The sequence below is a fragment of the Lonchura striata genome, chromosome 1, assembly GCF_050655825.1.
Source record: "Lonchura striata isolate lonStrDom1 chromosome 1, ASM5065582v1, whole genome shotgun sequence".
Taxonomy (NCBI): domain Eukaryota; kingdom Metazoa; phylum Chordata; class Aves; order Passeriformes; family Estrildidae; genus Lonchura; species Lonchura striata.
Window position 1 is genome coordinate 79,216,909 of NC_140703.1, and position 14,468 is coordinate 79,231,376.

At 42.5% G+C, this 14,468-nt stretch overlaps 1 protein-coding gene across 1 annotated transcript in view; it reads left to right on the plus strand.

The window, feature by feature from the left end:
- The first annotated feature begins 5,176 nt into the window (after window positions 1–5,176).
- IPO5 (importin 5) overlaps window positions 5,177–14,468 on the plus strand; it is a 45,427-nt gene continuing 36,135 nt past the window's right edge. Inside the window, exons 1-2 of the mRNA XM_021530287.3 lie at window positions 5,177–5,273; window positions 10,320–10,400. Of these exons, the coding sequence (XP_021385962.1) occupies window positions 5,190–5,273; window positions 10,320–10,400 (165 nt within the window). The 5' untranslated portion in view covers window positions 5,177–5,189. The remainder of the gene's footprint in view (window positions 5,274–10,319; window positions 10,401–14,468) is intronic.

The following is a 14,468-nucleotide window of genomic DNA, read 5'->3' on the forward strand; positions in this document are numbered from 1 at the left end:
CTACTACTTATTCCATATAGACACTGAATTTGTGAATGAGGAAATGGTATTTCACCTAATAGCCCACACAGTGGCAATGTACTCATTCTGGAGTAATTCTGTTCATATCTTGCTTTTAAAGGCAATATTCCCTTTCCATCTCAAGAAAAGCATTCTCCATAGGCCTGAATCTGAAGCACTGACAGGATCATTCATGTATTTTCCTGTTCCTTTTCAGGCTAAAACAGGGAAGGTCAGAAATCTTCTTTAATCTGCTCAAAGCCTATGTTCAGATTGCCTTGTCAGATGCATGTTTTTGACAAACTGCCTATTGTTGCTTTTCATAAAAGCAACAATACCACTGAAGCCATCTACAAATTTTCAGATATAATTGAATTCTATAACATTTAATTCTATTCTAAGAATAGAATTCTATAAAATGGTCAAATTTTATTTTGTTTTTTTTTTTTTTTTGTACCAGCTAATTCCCTGTGTCTTTATATTAGTATTTCAGAGAGCAGTAACATCTCTCCCTACCACTTCTTGCTGTTATTGACTAAAACTATAAACTTTTTTCATAATTTATCCACTTTTTCAATACAAACCCCACAGGTTTTGCATTCTTCTCAGCCTCTGTGTTAGCAATGCATCAAATAATGCAGTTCTACGAACACTGGGTTTTTAAGTGTCAGAAAGTTACCTCCTAGATTAACAAAATCACAGTATTGTCTGGAACTCAAAGGCCTACATTCATAATGCATGTAAACTACTATTTTTTAAGTGCATGTGCAGCTTTGTGAAGCTTGGCAGGTTGTAGAACTTAGCATTGCTCAGGCTGCTCAGTAAATTTTCTGCCTTGCCTTCTGACACAGCAGGCACAGCCTCAGTGTAGTATTATCTGTAATCCACACAAAAGCCTTGTCTCCTACTTCTTCCACTGTATCACTCTTTGGTAAAATGACCTAGGACAGAACCCTGTTCAAGAAGTCACTTATCTCCACAGGTTATCCCAGCCCTTTACACTTCATTATTCTGCACTGTCTGGTGGTCTCTGGTGAGGTTGCAGTGAGCTTTTTAACAGGTATACTTGTTCAGAAAATACTCCTATACAAATATACAAGTTCCTCTGCATTCTGCTTTCTGGGTGTAGCAAAATTTCATGTCGGTTCCTCAGTTTGATGTCCTCCAAGGGATATCTGACTTCAGTGAAAAGACCTGGGAGGAGGGAAGTATGGGATGCCTCTTTACAGCCCTACAGGATATTCAAAGCTTCTTCACGACAAAAGCTTTTCAAGCTTGCAGTGTATAGGATTTACTGAATAACCTGCATGTGAAACATTCCTGCCTTGTAATTAAGCTTATTAACCATTTCAATGACTTCAGAAAGCTCGCACCCAAGAATTCTGGATCTCATTAGTGGTTGATGGCTATTCTCCAGACTCCCAGCATGCTCCCTAGTCTAGCAGACCCCTCAGCTTGTGGCTAGACACTGTTGTATCACCTCTCAGCTCTTGCCTTACCAACACAGAAAACAAGTAAGAAGCAGCAGGCCAGGGTTTCTTGGAGTAGAATTGAAAGAGCAGCATATCTCTCAGCACCCTTTATAGTTACAGGCATCATATCCCCATGCTTTAGGCATGGGAACTGACCACTATGCCCTTGCTGAGCTCTGAGCACACAAAATGGATGAACACAAAGAAAAATTTGTGAAAACAATAGTCCATTACTGGTAGTCATTACTGACATTGTAATTCTTTTCCTCACCCTACATGTTGGCCAGAGCAATTTTCAGACACTGCCTGCTCTTTGCAGATAGCTTGCTCTGCCAAGATGGCTTCAGACAGCCCCCGCTAGAGCATAGCTTCCCACTGACATCACCTTACTCTGTTTCTTGACTTTTGCTGGAAATCTGCCCTCATGCACTTTCTAACTCTTCTCTGACCTCTGAGGTTATAATGGTTGCACTTTTTTGTGATATGTAGAGTATATGGAATCCATATGGACCATCAACTTCAAACTTTAAGCTTATGGTAGATCTCATATGATAGAGCTGACCTGTTATTGTGCTTTGCAATACATTTGAATTTATTTTGCTGTATCTTCTTTTCTGTATCTTTCTTTATCATCATCTCATTGCTTGCTTCTGAATGTAGAAACACACACACATCAAACCCTTCACCTGTAAGGCAGAATGAGAAAGCATTTTACAAGAATCTGAGATGTCTTTCCTATTTTGTCATTTCACACCTCCTAACACTCTGTAAGAAACATTATAACATGCCTCAGGTATAATAAATAGTTTTCTAGCTCTCCCTCTCTTTATAATCCATTTGTATTCAGAGTTGTGAAGTTTAATAAATACTAAACTAAAGCCTCTGCTTTTCAAAGACTTGAATTTTCAATTTCAGGGTCTGTCCATGTTTTAAAACATCAATAAAATTTAATTGGATAAACAACACACACTGTTCAACACATGTCTTGGGCCTTAACTATTTAGAAGATATAAACATAATTATTCTGATTTCTGCTATCATACTTTCTCCTGTCTTTTGTTGTTGTTGTTGTTGTTTATTAAACAGGCTGCAAGAATTGGGCAATATCCAGCAATAGCAACATTGCTGCTGGCTGCTTCGTGGCTGTATGTATTTGAGCTCTCCTCAGTTACTTCTTCAAACCTTCTTTAGTGCTGATACCTGCTTCTTGGCATAATTTCTGGCTGCTTCCCACACTTCAAACTTGTCCTGAGTGAGAATGAGCACCTGATGTGGCAGACTCTGATCCCATTGCATTAGGGACAACTTTGTTTGCTTGGGCCTCTCTCCAATATCTTAGCTGCTTTTTACCTAGATGAAGCTTTTCCCCAAACTGTCAGGATTTGAAGTGGAACATCATTAATCTGCTGAGTTTACCAGCAGGTTCTTCTGAACCCGGTATAGATGCTCCCTTCTATGCTTTGAATACCAGGGTGAAATGTATTCAAATGTATTCCTAGAGCATTACACTACTAAATTTATTGATCATTACACACGCAGGAACAGAAACACACACATACATATGTAGAGAGACGCTCTCGCTTGGCTTGCTGTAATGAACTGCATCAGGTTGTTCCTGCCTTCCCTGCCTTCCCCTTCCAAGGGAGCTCTAATGGAATCTGATTTTCATCACTGGTACTCCAAAGATAATTTGACAACAGTTTTTCAGGTCTTAGGCAAATTTCATACACCTTGCTCTTCCTCAAAGACAACTAGGCAGTTTTTATATAACAGTGCACTCTCTGCATCTACAGATGCAAAAACCAGCAGGAGTAAGAAAACAATTTTCCATGTCCTGTGGCTTACATTCTCTTCCCAACCCCCATTAGATATTGTATTCTTTAGCTAACAATCCTACTACAGATTTATGGTGAAATCACCATTAAGACAAGTCAAGATTAAAGCAAATACATTTATTTGTTTATGCATGGAAAGCAGACAGCAATGTTACTGAAGTTAATACAAACCCATTTACAGGTGATAAAAAGGCAGAAAAACCATGCCTATTTCAAGAAGACATCCAAAAGTCCCTCCAGAACATGTAACAAGCTGTACACACCTAATCCACATAGCTGAGATCTCAGGACGCTTACAGGAGTGCACTTCACACTAGAAAACATGCTTGCTTTTATATTTCATCCTCACTTATGGCCCTTCTGAGTTTTCAGTCAGCTTTAAATCATTCTCTAGCCCTGCCTGCAATTCTTTCTTGATGCAGTCAAGATGATTTCTCCCTCCCTTCTCTCCCTTCCTCCCCTCCCTCCCCTAGCTCCCTGGCTGAACAGAGCCCTCCACCAATGATCTCAAAGCCTCTCACCATGCACGTCATGAACCTGTGATATCCCCTGTGATCAAAGGGAATACTAATTAAGTTTTATTCAATCTATTAAAACCTCAGTGGGTTGGAGAGCTGGACAGAGAAGAACCTTCTGAAATTTAACAAGGGCTGTACGGTCCTGCAGCTGGGGAAGAATAACCCCCAGGCTGGGGGAAACAGCTGGGATCTGGAAACAACTGATCTGATGGGAAACAGCTCTACAAAGAAGGACCTGGCGATGCGGGTGTACAATGAGCCACCAGCGCCCTTGTGGCCAGGAAGGCCAATGGTATCCTAGGGTGCATTAGGGAAGAGCAATCCCAGCACATCAGGGGAAGTTGTCCTGCCGCTCTGCTCAGCCCTGGTGAGGCCGTATCTGGAGTACCGTATCCAGTGCTGGGCTCCTCAACACAAGAGGAATACGGAGCTCCTGGAATGGGTCCAGCAGAGGGAGATGAGAGGACTGGAGCAACTCTCTTACAAGGAAAGGCTGATTGGTCTCGAGAAGAGATGGCTGAGGGGGAACCTCATTAATGTCTATCAGTATCTGAAAGGAGGGTGCCACGATGTTGGAGCCAGGCCCAGCTCGGTCGTGCTGAGCAATGAACAGGAGACAACGGGCAGAGGCTGACACACAGGAAGTTCCACCCGAGCATGAGGATGAACTTCTTTACTGTGCGAGGGACTGGGCACCGGAACAGACTGCCCAGAGAGGCTGTGGAGTACCCGTCACTGGAGATATTCAAGAACTGTCTCCATGCAATCCTGTGCCGTGTGCTCTAGGACGACCCTGTCTGATCAGAGAGCTCGGACCAGATACCACCGTGGTGCCCGCCACCCTGACCGGTTCTGTGACTCACTGATTCCCTGTGGCGGGACAGCAGCACGACGTCACCGAGTGTCCGGAGGCGACGCCCCGCGCTCTCCCGCGCTCTCCGTCCCCCCCTTCCCTGCCCTCCCCCCGGCCCGGCCCGGCCCGGCCCGGCCCCAGCTCCGCGTCCCGGCGCGACCCCTCCCAGCCCGCGCCGCCCGACTGCGGCTCCGGCCAATCCCGCCGCGGCTGGCGGAGCCGCCCGCCAATCGGAGCGCTCCGCCGCCCCTGCCTCCCGCCCCCGGCGCGGCGGCGCACCAATGACACGCGAGGAGACAAACCCCCGCTGGGGGTCGGTTGAGCCGCCGCTCCCCGCTGCCCGCCTCGCCCGAGCCGCCGGGACGTCAAAGGGAGGCAGGGCCAATCGGGGGCGAGGCTCCGTCCGCCGCGGCCAATGGGAACGCAGCTGGCGTTAGGCCCTGCCCCCCGTTCCCCCGCCGGCGGCGCGGCCGGCGCTCCCCCTTCCTCCCTCTCCTTCCCTCTCGCAGCAATGGCGGCGACGGAGCAGGAGCAGTTCTACGCCCTCCTCGGCAACCTGCTCAGCCCGGACAATGCGGTCCGCAAGCAGGCCGAGGTAACGAGGCCGCCGCGTTAGCGGCCGCCGAGACGGCCTGTCAGACCCGCCGGGCCTCGTTGGAGGGCGGGAGGGAGGGAGGGAGGGGGGCAGGGAAGCGGCGGGGCCGGCCGAGCCCCACGTGTGAGCAGCGGCACCAGCTGCCGCCGGGGCGGCCCGGGACTGGCCCCGATCGGGGCGGCGGGGCCGGGACGTGGCGGCCGTTTTTCCCGGCGGGCGAAGGGCCCGCGGCGGCCCTCGGCCCGTGAGGGCGAGAAGGGTCCCGTTACTCCCCTCGGCGCCCGTCCCGGCGTGTCCGGCGCCGCTCTCGCCCCTCGCCCGCCTCGAGGCCGCCCCCGCCGTGGCCGTGTGGGATTGTCGCCAGGGGCGGCTGGTCCCCGTTTTCCGCGGCTGGCTCCGCCTGAGCCGCCCGGCGTGACGGAGCGCGGCCCCGGCCCCGCCGCGCAGGGCGGGCGGCGAGCCGGCGGCGGCGTGTGGGGCCGGCTCTCGGTGGCTCGGGAGCGGAGGCGTTCCCCGAAGGAGGTCACAGTGGTGCCTGCCGCGATGGGAGCGCTCTGGTGTGCGCTCCTGAGGCGGCCCTCGCCGGGGCTCCGTGCCCCCGCCCCAGCTGGGCCGGCAGGAGCGGGACCGAGGTCCTTCTCTGTTGCCACGCAGGAGTTTGGTTTTTTAACTTTTCGGAACGGCCCCGTATGTGTTCAAGTGTTTCGTCAGCTAAGAAGTATTTCATCCGAAAGAAGTGTTTCTAATATGCTGAGTTTCTCTTGTTATCAGCAAAAAGTTTTCAGACGTGTTGTTTCAGCTGAAATTCTTTGTGGCGGCTAAGCCACGTTAATTCTTTCTCTCTGTCATGCTTAAGGCTCCATTGTCAAGCCTGGTGGGGAATCTCTCCCGTTGAATTAAATACCAGCGTCTAGGTTTAGCATGAATTCCCGCTGCATGGCTGCATCGGGTCTTTTATCACTCATCACTCCAGCGGTCAGCAGAGTTCAGTGCATTGTTTGGTGAAGAATAAAAAGCATTATTCCTGATGCTACAGTGCAAATGCCTCAAATATGAATCCCGAGTGAGAAGGGGGGAGACATACATTTTTAGAAAGCTAGTGAAGTTCGGTATTGATAACTGCACTTTCTAGAGCGTCAGCAAGAATTATTCCCACATTCCTGAACATAGAGCTGCAATGGAAGCCATTCCCTGGAAGATGAATTTCTCTCTCTTCTCAACTGCCTACATATAACCTAAAAACATTTCTAAAAATTTTTGAGCTTTATTGGAATTGTAAGAAAGTAAGTTCATTGTGCACCTGTGTCACAACACCTATGAAATAAAACATTGGGTAAGAACTCTAAAGTTTAGATTCTTAAAACTGCTATATTTTGTCAGAAACTTGCTTGAAACTGAGTTTGAGGTTTTTTTTAACCTTCATTAATACATGTGCACTATGGTCAGAGTAAGAAACCTAATTGGCATGATAGATACTAAGCTTTTCAAGTCTGTTAGTTTCCTATAAAAACACAAGGAATAGTATGACTTTTTGCTTATTTATCGGCACTGAATTTGTCACTAGTTTCTGAATATTTCCAAGGTGTGCTGCAAATTATTTTATGGTTTAGGATCATTCATAATGGAAGTGTCCTCAGGAGGTCTGCTATGCTCAAAGCAGTGTCAGCTCTCGGGTCAGATCAGGTCACTCGGGGCTTTGTCCTAGTGGCTCTTGAAAACCTCTGAGAGTGGAGACTGCACAAGCTCTTTGAGTTACTCACTCCTGCTTGACTTGTCCTCATTAGGACAGAAAGATCTGGACCTCTTGAAGTCTGAACCTCCTTTTTCTCAATTTACACCTGTTGTCTCTCATTTTTCCACCATGCATGGCTGTGAAGAACTCCAGTTAGTCTTTGTGGTGGGTTAATGAACTTTCACCTAGAAACATAAATCTGTCTGCAGTGTAGCTAGACTGTCTTAAATTGTATGGTTTTAAGTAACATTTTTTTGGATAAAAGTGTTGCATAGGCTTTAAAATATTTGCTTCCTAAAATCATACAGGACTCATACTTGATTTTAAATATTGGCATAGTCCGGTCAATTTTTCAAAGTGTACTTATTGTTGGAAGGTAATATGGAATAGATAAAGTATTCAAATAACTGCAGGTAAATTGAATTGCAGGTTTTCATTTGTATCCAGTGAAAATCAGTCAGAATGAAAAATGGATAGACAGGAAACTGAGCAGACTCAGGTTATTCTAGATAGGTTTGGTCATTGAAATGAGAATGAAGAGTGTTCAGCTGAAGACTGAACTTGAGATGTAGAGTCATATCCTGTTTGGGAGGATTGTAGTAAACGATGTTAAAAAAAAAAAAAACAAAAAAAAAACATGAGGAAGAAAGCCTGATGACACCAAACTCAGTTGATGTGAATGGATTTATATGTGTATTGTCTGTTCTTGTGAGACCCCACCGCAGTACTCTGTCTGCCTCTGTGGCCCCTTACACATGAAGGACGTGGACGTGTTGGAGTGGGTCCAGAGGAGGGTCACAAAGATGGTCAGAGGGTCTGGGCAGCTCTCCTGTGAAAGACAGGCTGAGACAGTAGGGATTGTTCAGCCTAGAGAAGACTGGAGGCACCTTAGAGCAGCCTTCAAGTACCTAAAGAGGACCTGCAAGAAAGGTTGAGAGGGGCTTTTACAAGGACATACAATAGTAGGACAAGGGGCAACAGCTTTAAACTTGAGGGGGCAGGTTTAGATTAGATATACAGAATAAATTCTTTGCTGTGAGGGTGTTGAGGCGCTGGAACAGGCTGCTCAGAAAAGCTGTAATGCCCCATTCTGGGAAGTATTTAAGTCTAGGTTGGCTGGGGCTTCGAGTAACCTGGTCTAGTGGGAGGTATCCCTGCCCATGGCTGAGGGTTTGGAACTAGATGGTCTTTAATGTCCCTTCCAGCCCAAAACATTCTGTGATTATGTGTATGAGCGAGCATGCTCATAATTTAACTTGACTAGTTGGCTGAAATCTGGTTGGTTTATTTTACCATCCATCCTGGAATGTTGACTGTAAAAGCCTGTCCTCTTGTTACTTGTATGTGTGTCTTCTAATAGAGAAACTTTTATTTACTTTGTTTTGGTGATTTTATACTCTTTTTTTAAAATGCACTTCTCATGTTTGAGAGAGCGTAAGTATGAAGTGTAGACAATAGATACTTTCTTGCATGTGTTATGCAAGTTGGTCATGGTGTGTGAGAAATTTGCGCTTCTGTATAAGATAACTGGGGAAGTAACTGTAAATTTAAAGAATACAGTAAGATGTAGCAGGATCCAGGTACATAATTAGAGTGTAGACTGGTAGTAAGATGGGTGCAGCCAGCAAAAAAGTCTCCTGCCAGCTCAGAGGGAAGGTTCTGTGTTTGGCCATATATTCCTTGTAGCCCTGTGATTTAGCATCCTCTGAATCCAGTTTACAGAATTGACAGGGTTGTACCATAACAACTGCTTAGGTTGCTGCCATTTCTAGTGAGTTAAACAAACAACTCAAAATAGAATTTTATTGTTATCAGAATTGACATGAGGGAAGCAGCCTTTACTGTGCTTCAGCTCTGTGTGAAAGCGTAAGTTTGTGCTGGGCCTGGGTTTAGGGAACCATCGCGTTTCTGTATTAGTTTTTGGATTTGTAGATAATAGTGCAGTATAAATATATACATTCATGGAAGAGGTTAACCTGAGACAGACTTTCTATTCTGACCCTAAACCTCATTTAATTTTGCAGTCTCCATGAAATGATTAGATTAAATGTAGTGTTTCATTGGGGATTCAGAGTCTCATTGACTGTGAGTGTATGTTGGCAGCTAGAGAGAATATGAAATGTGGATTCACGTTGTGAAGAAGGCCTGCTAGGAAGTAGGTACAGAAAGTTAGGAAAATGATGTGTAATAGTAAATGCAAAACTGCTTAGTTGAAAATAGCAGGTTTCTTGTCAAGATGTGTAAGAGTTTATTGGAGTATTGGAAGGAGCTACTGCAGAGTTGGAAATGAGAAGTAGGCAGGCAGAGAACTGATAGAAATGAACCTGGGCTTTGCAGAATAGGCACATTCCTTGAGTTCAGGATGGGATAATGAATATTTGGAAAGAGTGAAATAATTCATCTTCAAGATTGTCAACAAAAAGTAATTCAGAGTTACTAAGTATAGAACTATTTCTGGATGTTATGAGGGGTTGCTATTTAGCTTGTGATTCTGCTGCTCCTACCTACATAGGTTTAATATATTTATTTTAAAAAATTGTTTCAAAATGCACTCATATACCATGTTTTGGATACTAAAAGTTGTTTTGCTGTTTCTTCACTCTAGCTGCTAAGTAACAATGTAATTTAAAAAGCAGACATGTATAAAATGCATGCCAGAAGCATGTAAGACAATGTAACTGCACTTAATGAACCTCTCATTTCGGTAAGAGGGTTTTCCTAAGGAGGAGACTAAATAGCTTTTCTTTCTGAAATTCAGGCAGGAGTTTAAAAATATGACATTGTTATTTAGAATGTGTGGTTGAGACATGTGGCTGCCACATAACATTGTAAAAGTTTTTAAAAGGTTCAAAACCAGAACTTGTTTTGAAATTTTGATCCAATTTTTGGACTATACATTTGTCTGTGATTATTAACCTGTTGGTCATAGCTCGGTCTCAGGCTTCCAAAATTCTTAATTCTTTGATATGATAAAATCTATGGTAGGATTCCTGGTAGGACATGTTTGCTATATGTTGTATTTCTACAAGTTTATGTTCTATTTATATTTTGTAACTCATCTCCTAAGTGGCCAGTCATGCATATGTAGATCATTCCAATATGGCAGATCTTACTAGATAACTAAGATTTTACTCATAATTTTAAAATAGGTCATAGATTTTTATTTGGATAAGTTTAATTTCTTTTTCTGCTATGTTATTTTTTTTTTAATTGGATGAACTAATGTTGTTTTAAAAGGAAAGTCAATTCATATTAATGCTTAACACATGCTTTCTAATAAATGTTTACAATAAGCTGCATCTCTTTTTATGCAGGAGACCTACGAAACTATTCCAGGGCCATCAAAGATCACTTACCTCCTGCAGGCAATCAGGAACAATGCTACTCCCGAGGAGGTATGGCTTAATAACCTTGGATTTGTGCAGATTTTCATGGGGACTTGGAGAAGAGGGGAAGAAGTCAGTGCTCATCATTTTGGGAAAAATGAGCAAGTTTGGTGTTAACTGAAGCATCCTAATTTTCAGCATATTTGTAGAGGGATCACTCATTTTCTTGTCTTGATTGTTGAATGTCCAATTCATAAGCTGAGATTTCATGGTGCAGGATATTTAGTTTAAGGAACAGTTTTTTCCTAAGCAACTGCTTGAGTCTCCATTGTTTTCTGTTGTGTGCTTTGCTTAGTGTTTTTTTCCATTAAATATGTAACTAATATGTGATTTACTGTCATGTTTCTTCCAGTGAGAAGTGATTTCTACTTGGGAGTCCTATGCCTAAACGTGTTAAACTTGTGTGTTGTCTAGAACTTACAGTGCTTCTTAAGTCATCTGGTAGTATGATGGAATGAGTGGACAGTAGTCTAAACATTACACATATTTTTTAATCTGGGCATAAAGTAAGGGTGCTTTTTAGTTACTCCTTAGTTTTGTAAGGCACACAACCTTAGCAATTAGTTGAAGTACTTACTGGTAAAACTATTATTCACTTGGATATGCAGAGCAAAAAACTACTAAACTTTCAAGATTTTACAAATTTTAGAGTCACTTAAACAATTTCTGAACAATGTTATAAGAGCGTAAGTGTGCTGTTTTCTCTATGGATAACAGTCTCTTCTGGCAGACTGTATTCAGTTTAGAGTTAGTTGCCATTTGTTCTTTTTAATGCTAAGAAAGTATCAGTTTACCCATACTGATGCTTATCCATCTACAATGCTGTGTTCTCCTGACAGACTCCTTCAATATTATACTAGCAGCTGGTTGCATGAGGTATCTAGTTTTCCTTTTTGCTCCTCTGAGATGTTTCAAATCAGAGAAAATTGTGGAGCAGTGTTACTACAAAGTATCAATACTTGTTTCATGTGTTTGCTGATTTTATTCCCTTTACATTAGCTAAGGAAATAGACCAGTGTAAAACTTGGGAATCTTGCCAAAGACTTGGATTCCAACTTGCAAAGTACAAAATAAACTTTTCACCTATAGAAGTTGCTCTTGCCAAAGACATCAAAGGCTAACAGGTGTAGAATATCTTGACATTTAAGTTTACCAATGGATTAATGAAAGAAGGGTTTAAATGTTAGCTCTTACAATAAGTAAGCATTAGGTGCTGGACTCAAAAAATCCTGATTAATAAAACCTACAACCTCTTCCCTGTAAAATCCAACTACTTAGTAGCCTAATTAGAGCCTAAGTGAAGTAATCCCCGAGCTCAATCTAAACACTGCATATAAACATGCTGGGAAACATCCTGTGCATGTTTAATAGGGTGCTGGTATCAGCAGGTAGTTTCCCATATGTTTTGTAGATATCCAAACGCTGAGCAGTGGATAGAGCTTTGGGCCTGGTCCTCTGAGCACATTGAATGTACCAGAGCCACCAAATACAGGATGCTGGAAGGAGCTTCAGAACTTTAAATGTGCCCTGTCCAGGCTATGTGAAAGCTAGGTTCAGATCCCTCTTCATCTTGAAGGCTTTGTTTTGCTTTACCTCCTTTTAGGAAAACTAGGCTGAAGAAAATACCCCATTCTGCTTGCATGAGTTGGGTGTCTTTGTTGTAGAGAGTATAAGATTTGTAGGACTACTCAGACAGCAGCTGGGGAAATCCTGCCTCTGCAACCCAGTAGTTTGGGCATTTATATGGAGAAACAGGGGTGCAGGTAGTGTTCCCAGTACCCCTTGCATTTGACATAGAAAACACCATTAAGCTAGATTTGGAATAACTCTTTTAACTGACTATGTAACAGGTTTTCTCCTAACCAGATGGAGATGGTTAGTTCCTAAACTATGGAAATATTCACCACTTTCCTCTGTTTTTATTTCATACTTTGCTAATAGCAAAGTAACACTGTTCACAGAAGTGGAGGGAAACATCTGACTTAGCAGTTAGAACACTTCTGTGCCAGGTGATGTGCAGTTTGTACACCTCAGTCTGAGGAGGTGTCCTTGCTTCCTGCATTTGTAGGCTCACTGTTAGGAAGGCTGCTTTCTATGCAGCTGCATCTTAAAGGGCTGTACAGAAAGGTGATATATATTCACAGTTTTTTTGATTCATTTTATTTGTAGGACTTAAATATTTTAGGCTGTTACTTTCAATTTTGATTTACCACATAAATCTTTGAGAGGAGTAGAAGTTCTGCATTTTCTATTGCATTTATTTTTTCTTGGTTAACTCTGGTTTGGCAGGTTTTGATTGTGTCCTAATTTACAGATGACTGGTAAAATAACAAATGCTCTGTAAAATGTTTCTTCTGTATTCACAGCCTTCTTGGAGGGCCCTGACCTCTCCCAGACCTCTGCCCATATTGTCATACAAAGGGATGCATTTCTTAGTTTGAAGACTACTGTTGTGGACAGCTTCCTGTTTAGCCTTTGGGAAGGAAGGCAGCTCAAGGATGCATCATAGTTCTGCCTTTGAGTTGTCTGTGGACCTTGGGCCTGTGTGCTTTGAATTCCACATAGGACTAGATCTCTGAATGACAATGTGCAAATACATCTTTTGAACCATGTGCTAAATGTTCATTACTTCCTCCCTGCATATTTTCCTCCTTGAGGACTTGAACAATAAAACAACAGTAAAATTCAGTGTGACAGTGCTACACATAAGATAGTCAAACTTTTTCTTATAAAATGTGTAAGGTTATGTGGATGCTTTGAATATCAGTGGAGAGCATAGCATCCCAGATTGCTGTTCATAATTCAGCTGCTGCCCTGCTCAGCAAATTGATTTTCTTCTTGTGCTTTATTTTCATCATCCCTAAAATGCTAAAACATTGTTACACACTATAAATTACTACTAATAATATACTACTAATAAGATAAATATAAACAACTACTAATCAGAAGCAGTATTAAAATTGAAATTTGAGTATTATGACTACTTTTTGTATTAATAACTTTAACACTTTAGTTGTATGTGAGCATCTGAGTAATTGAGACATGGAGAAGACCTAATGCTGGGAAAAAATGTACTCTCTTTATGCTTCATTGGTAGCTGGAATTCCTTCTTTGGGGGTGTATGCTTTTTATTGGTCCTCTCCTCATTAAAAGCTATTGCTACTAAATTGCAGAATTTTCAAGTGTTTAAGTACATATTTTTAAATACTTAAACATAAAAGAACCTTTGGTGCGTGTGAAAAATACATATATTCTTTCTTAGAGTAGAAGAAACAGCCCTGGAGGTGCCATTAACTCAGCCATGTTTGTCATAATTAAATTGACAATGGTAGTTTTCCTGTGTAAGTGAGTATGCGCTGAGGAAAATATGCCAGTTTTTATTATTAGAAGTCAGTAGCTCATTTGTCGCTCCTTAAAACACTTGAATTTGCTTTAGGGATTTTGGGGATTGTTTTTTTCCTAAGCTAGTAACTATAAAGCAGGAGATAATTCTTGTAGTGTTGGTCTTGTGTCTTTCTGTATGCCTTACTACTTGTGTTTTTACTTGGCGATCAGTCTGTTTATCAGTCTTCTAATATTTTAAATTTTTCAGAGAGTTAGAAATTCTTATCCTTGTTTTCATAAAGTACACAGTCTTCACCTATATTCCCTGTCTGTCCACCCATTAGTACTTCATGAAAGAATATAATATAATGCAAGTTCAGTGATTATCAGGTGTCAGGAAATTCGCACTGAAACACGATACCTTGAGTAAGAGAAGACAACACCAGAGTTTGTGCCCTGTTTAGTCCCAGTGAACTTGCTCTCTAATCAAGGTGTTTCTATGTAAGTTTACCATACTAATGAGGAAAAATTTAATCTTTCCCAGTATTGGTGCTCCAAGGGATGGGAGAAAGAAAGATATCATTATATTTTGGTTCCATGAAAGTTTTTGAACACATTGTTAGTAAGATTCCCACAGGCAGTGGGGAAAGAATGTCCTTCTGAACTCATGTTCCGCATATGACAGCCTATTGTTAGAAAATCTTAGCACAGGTGGGCACTGTGACTGTTCAGCTGCTGTGTTCCTTACATCTG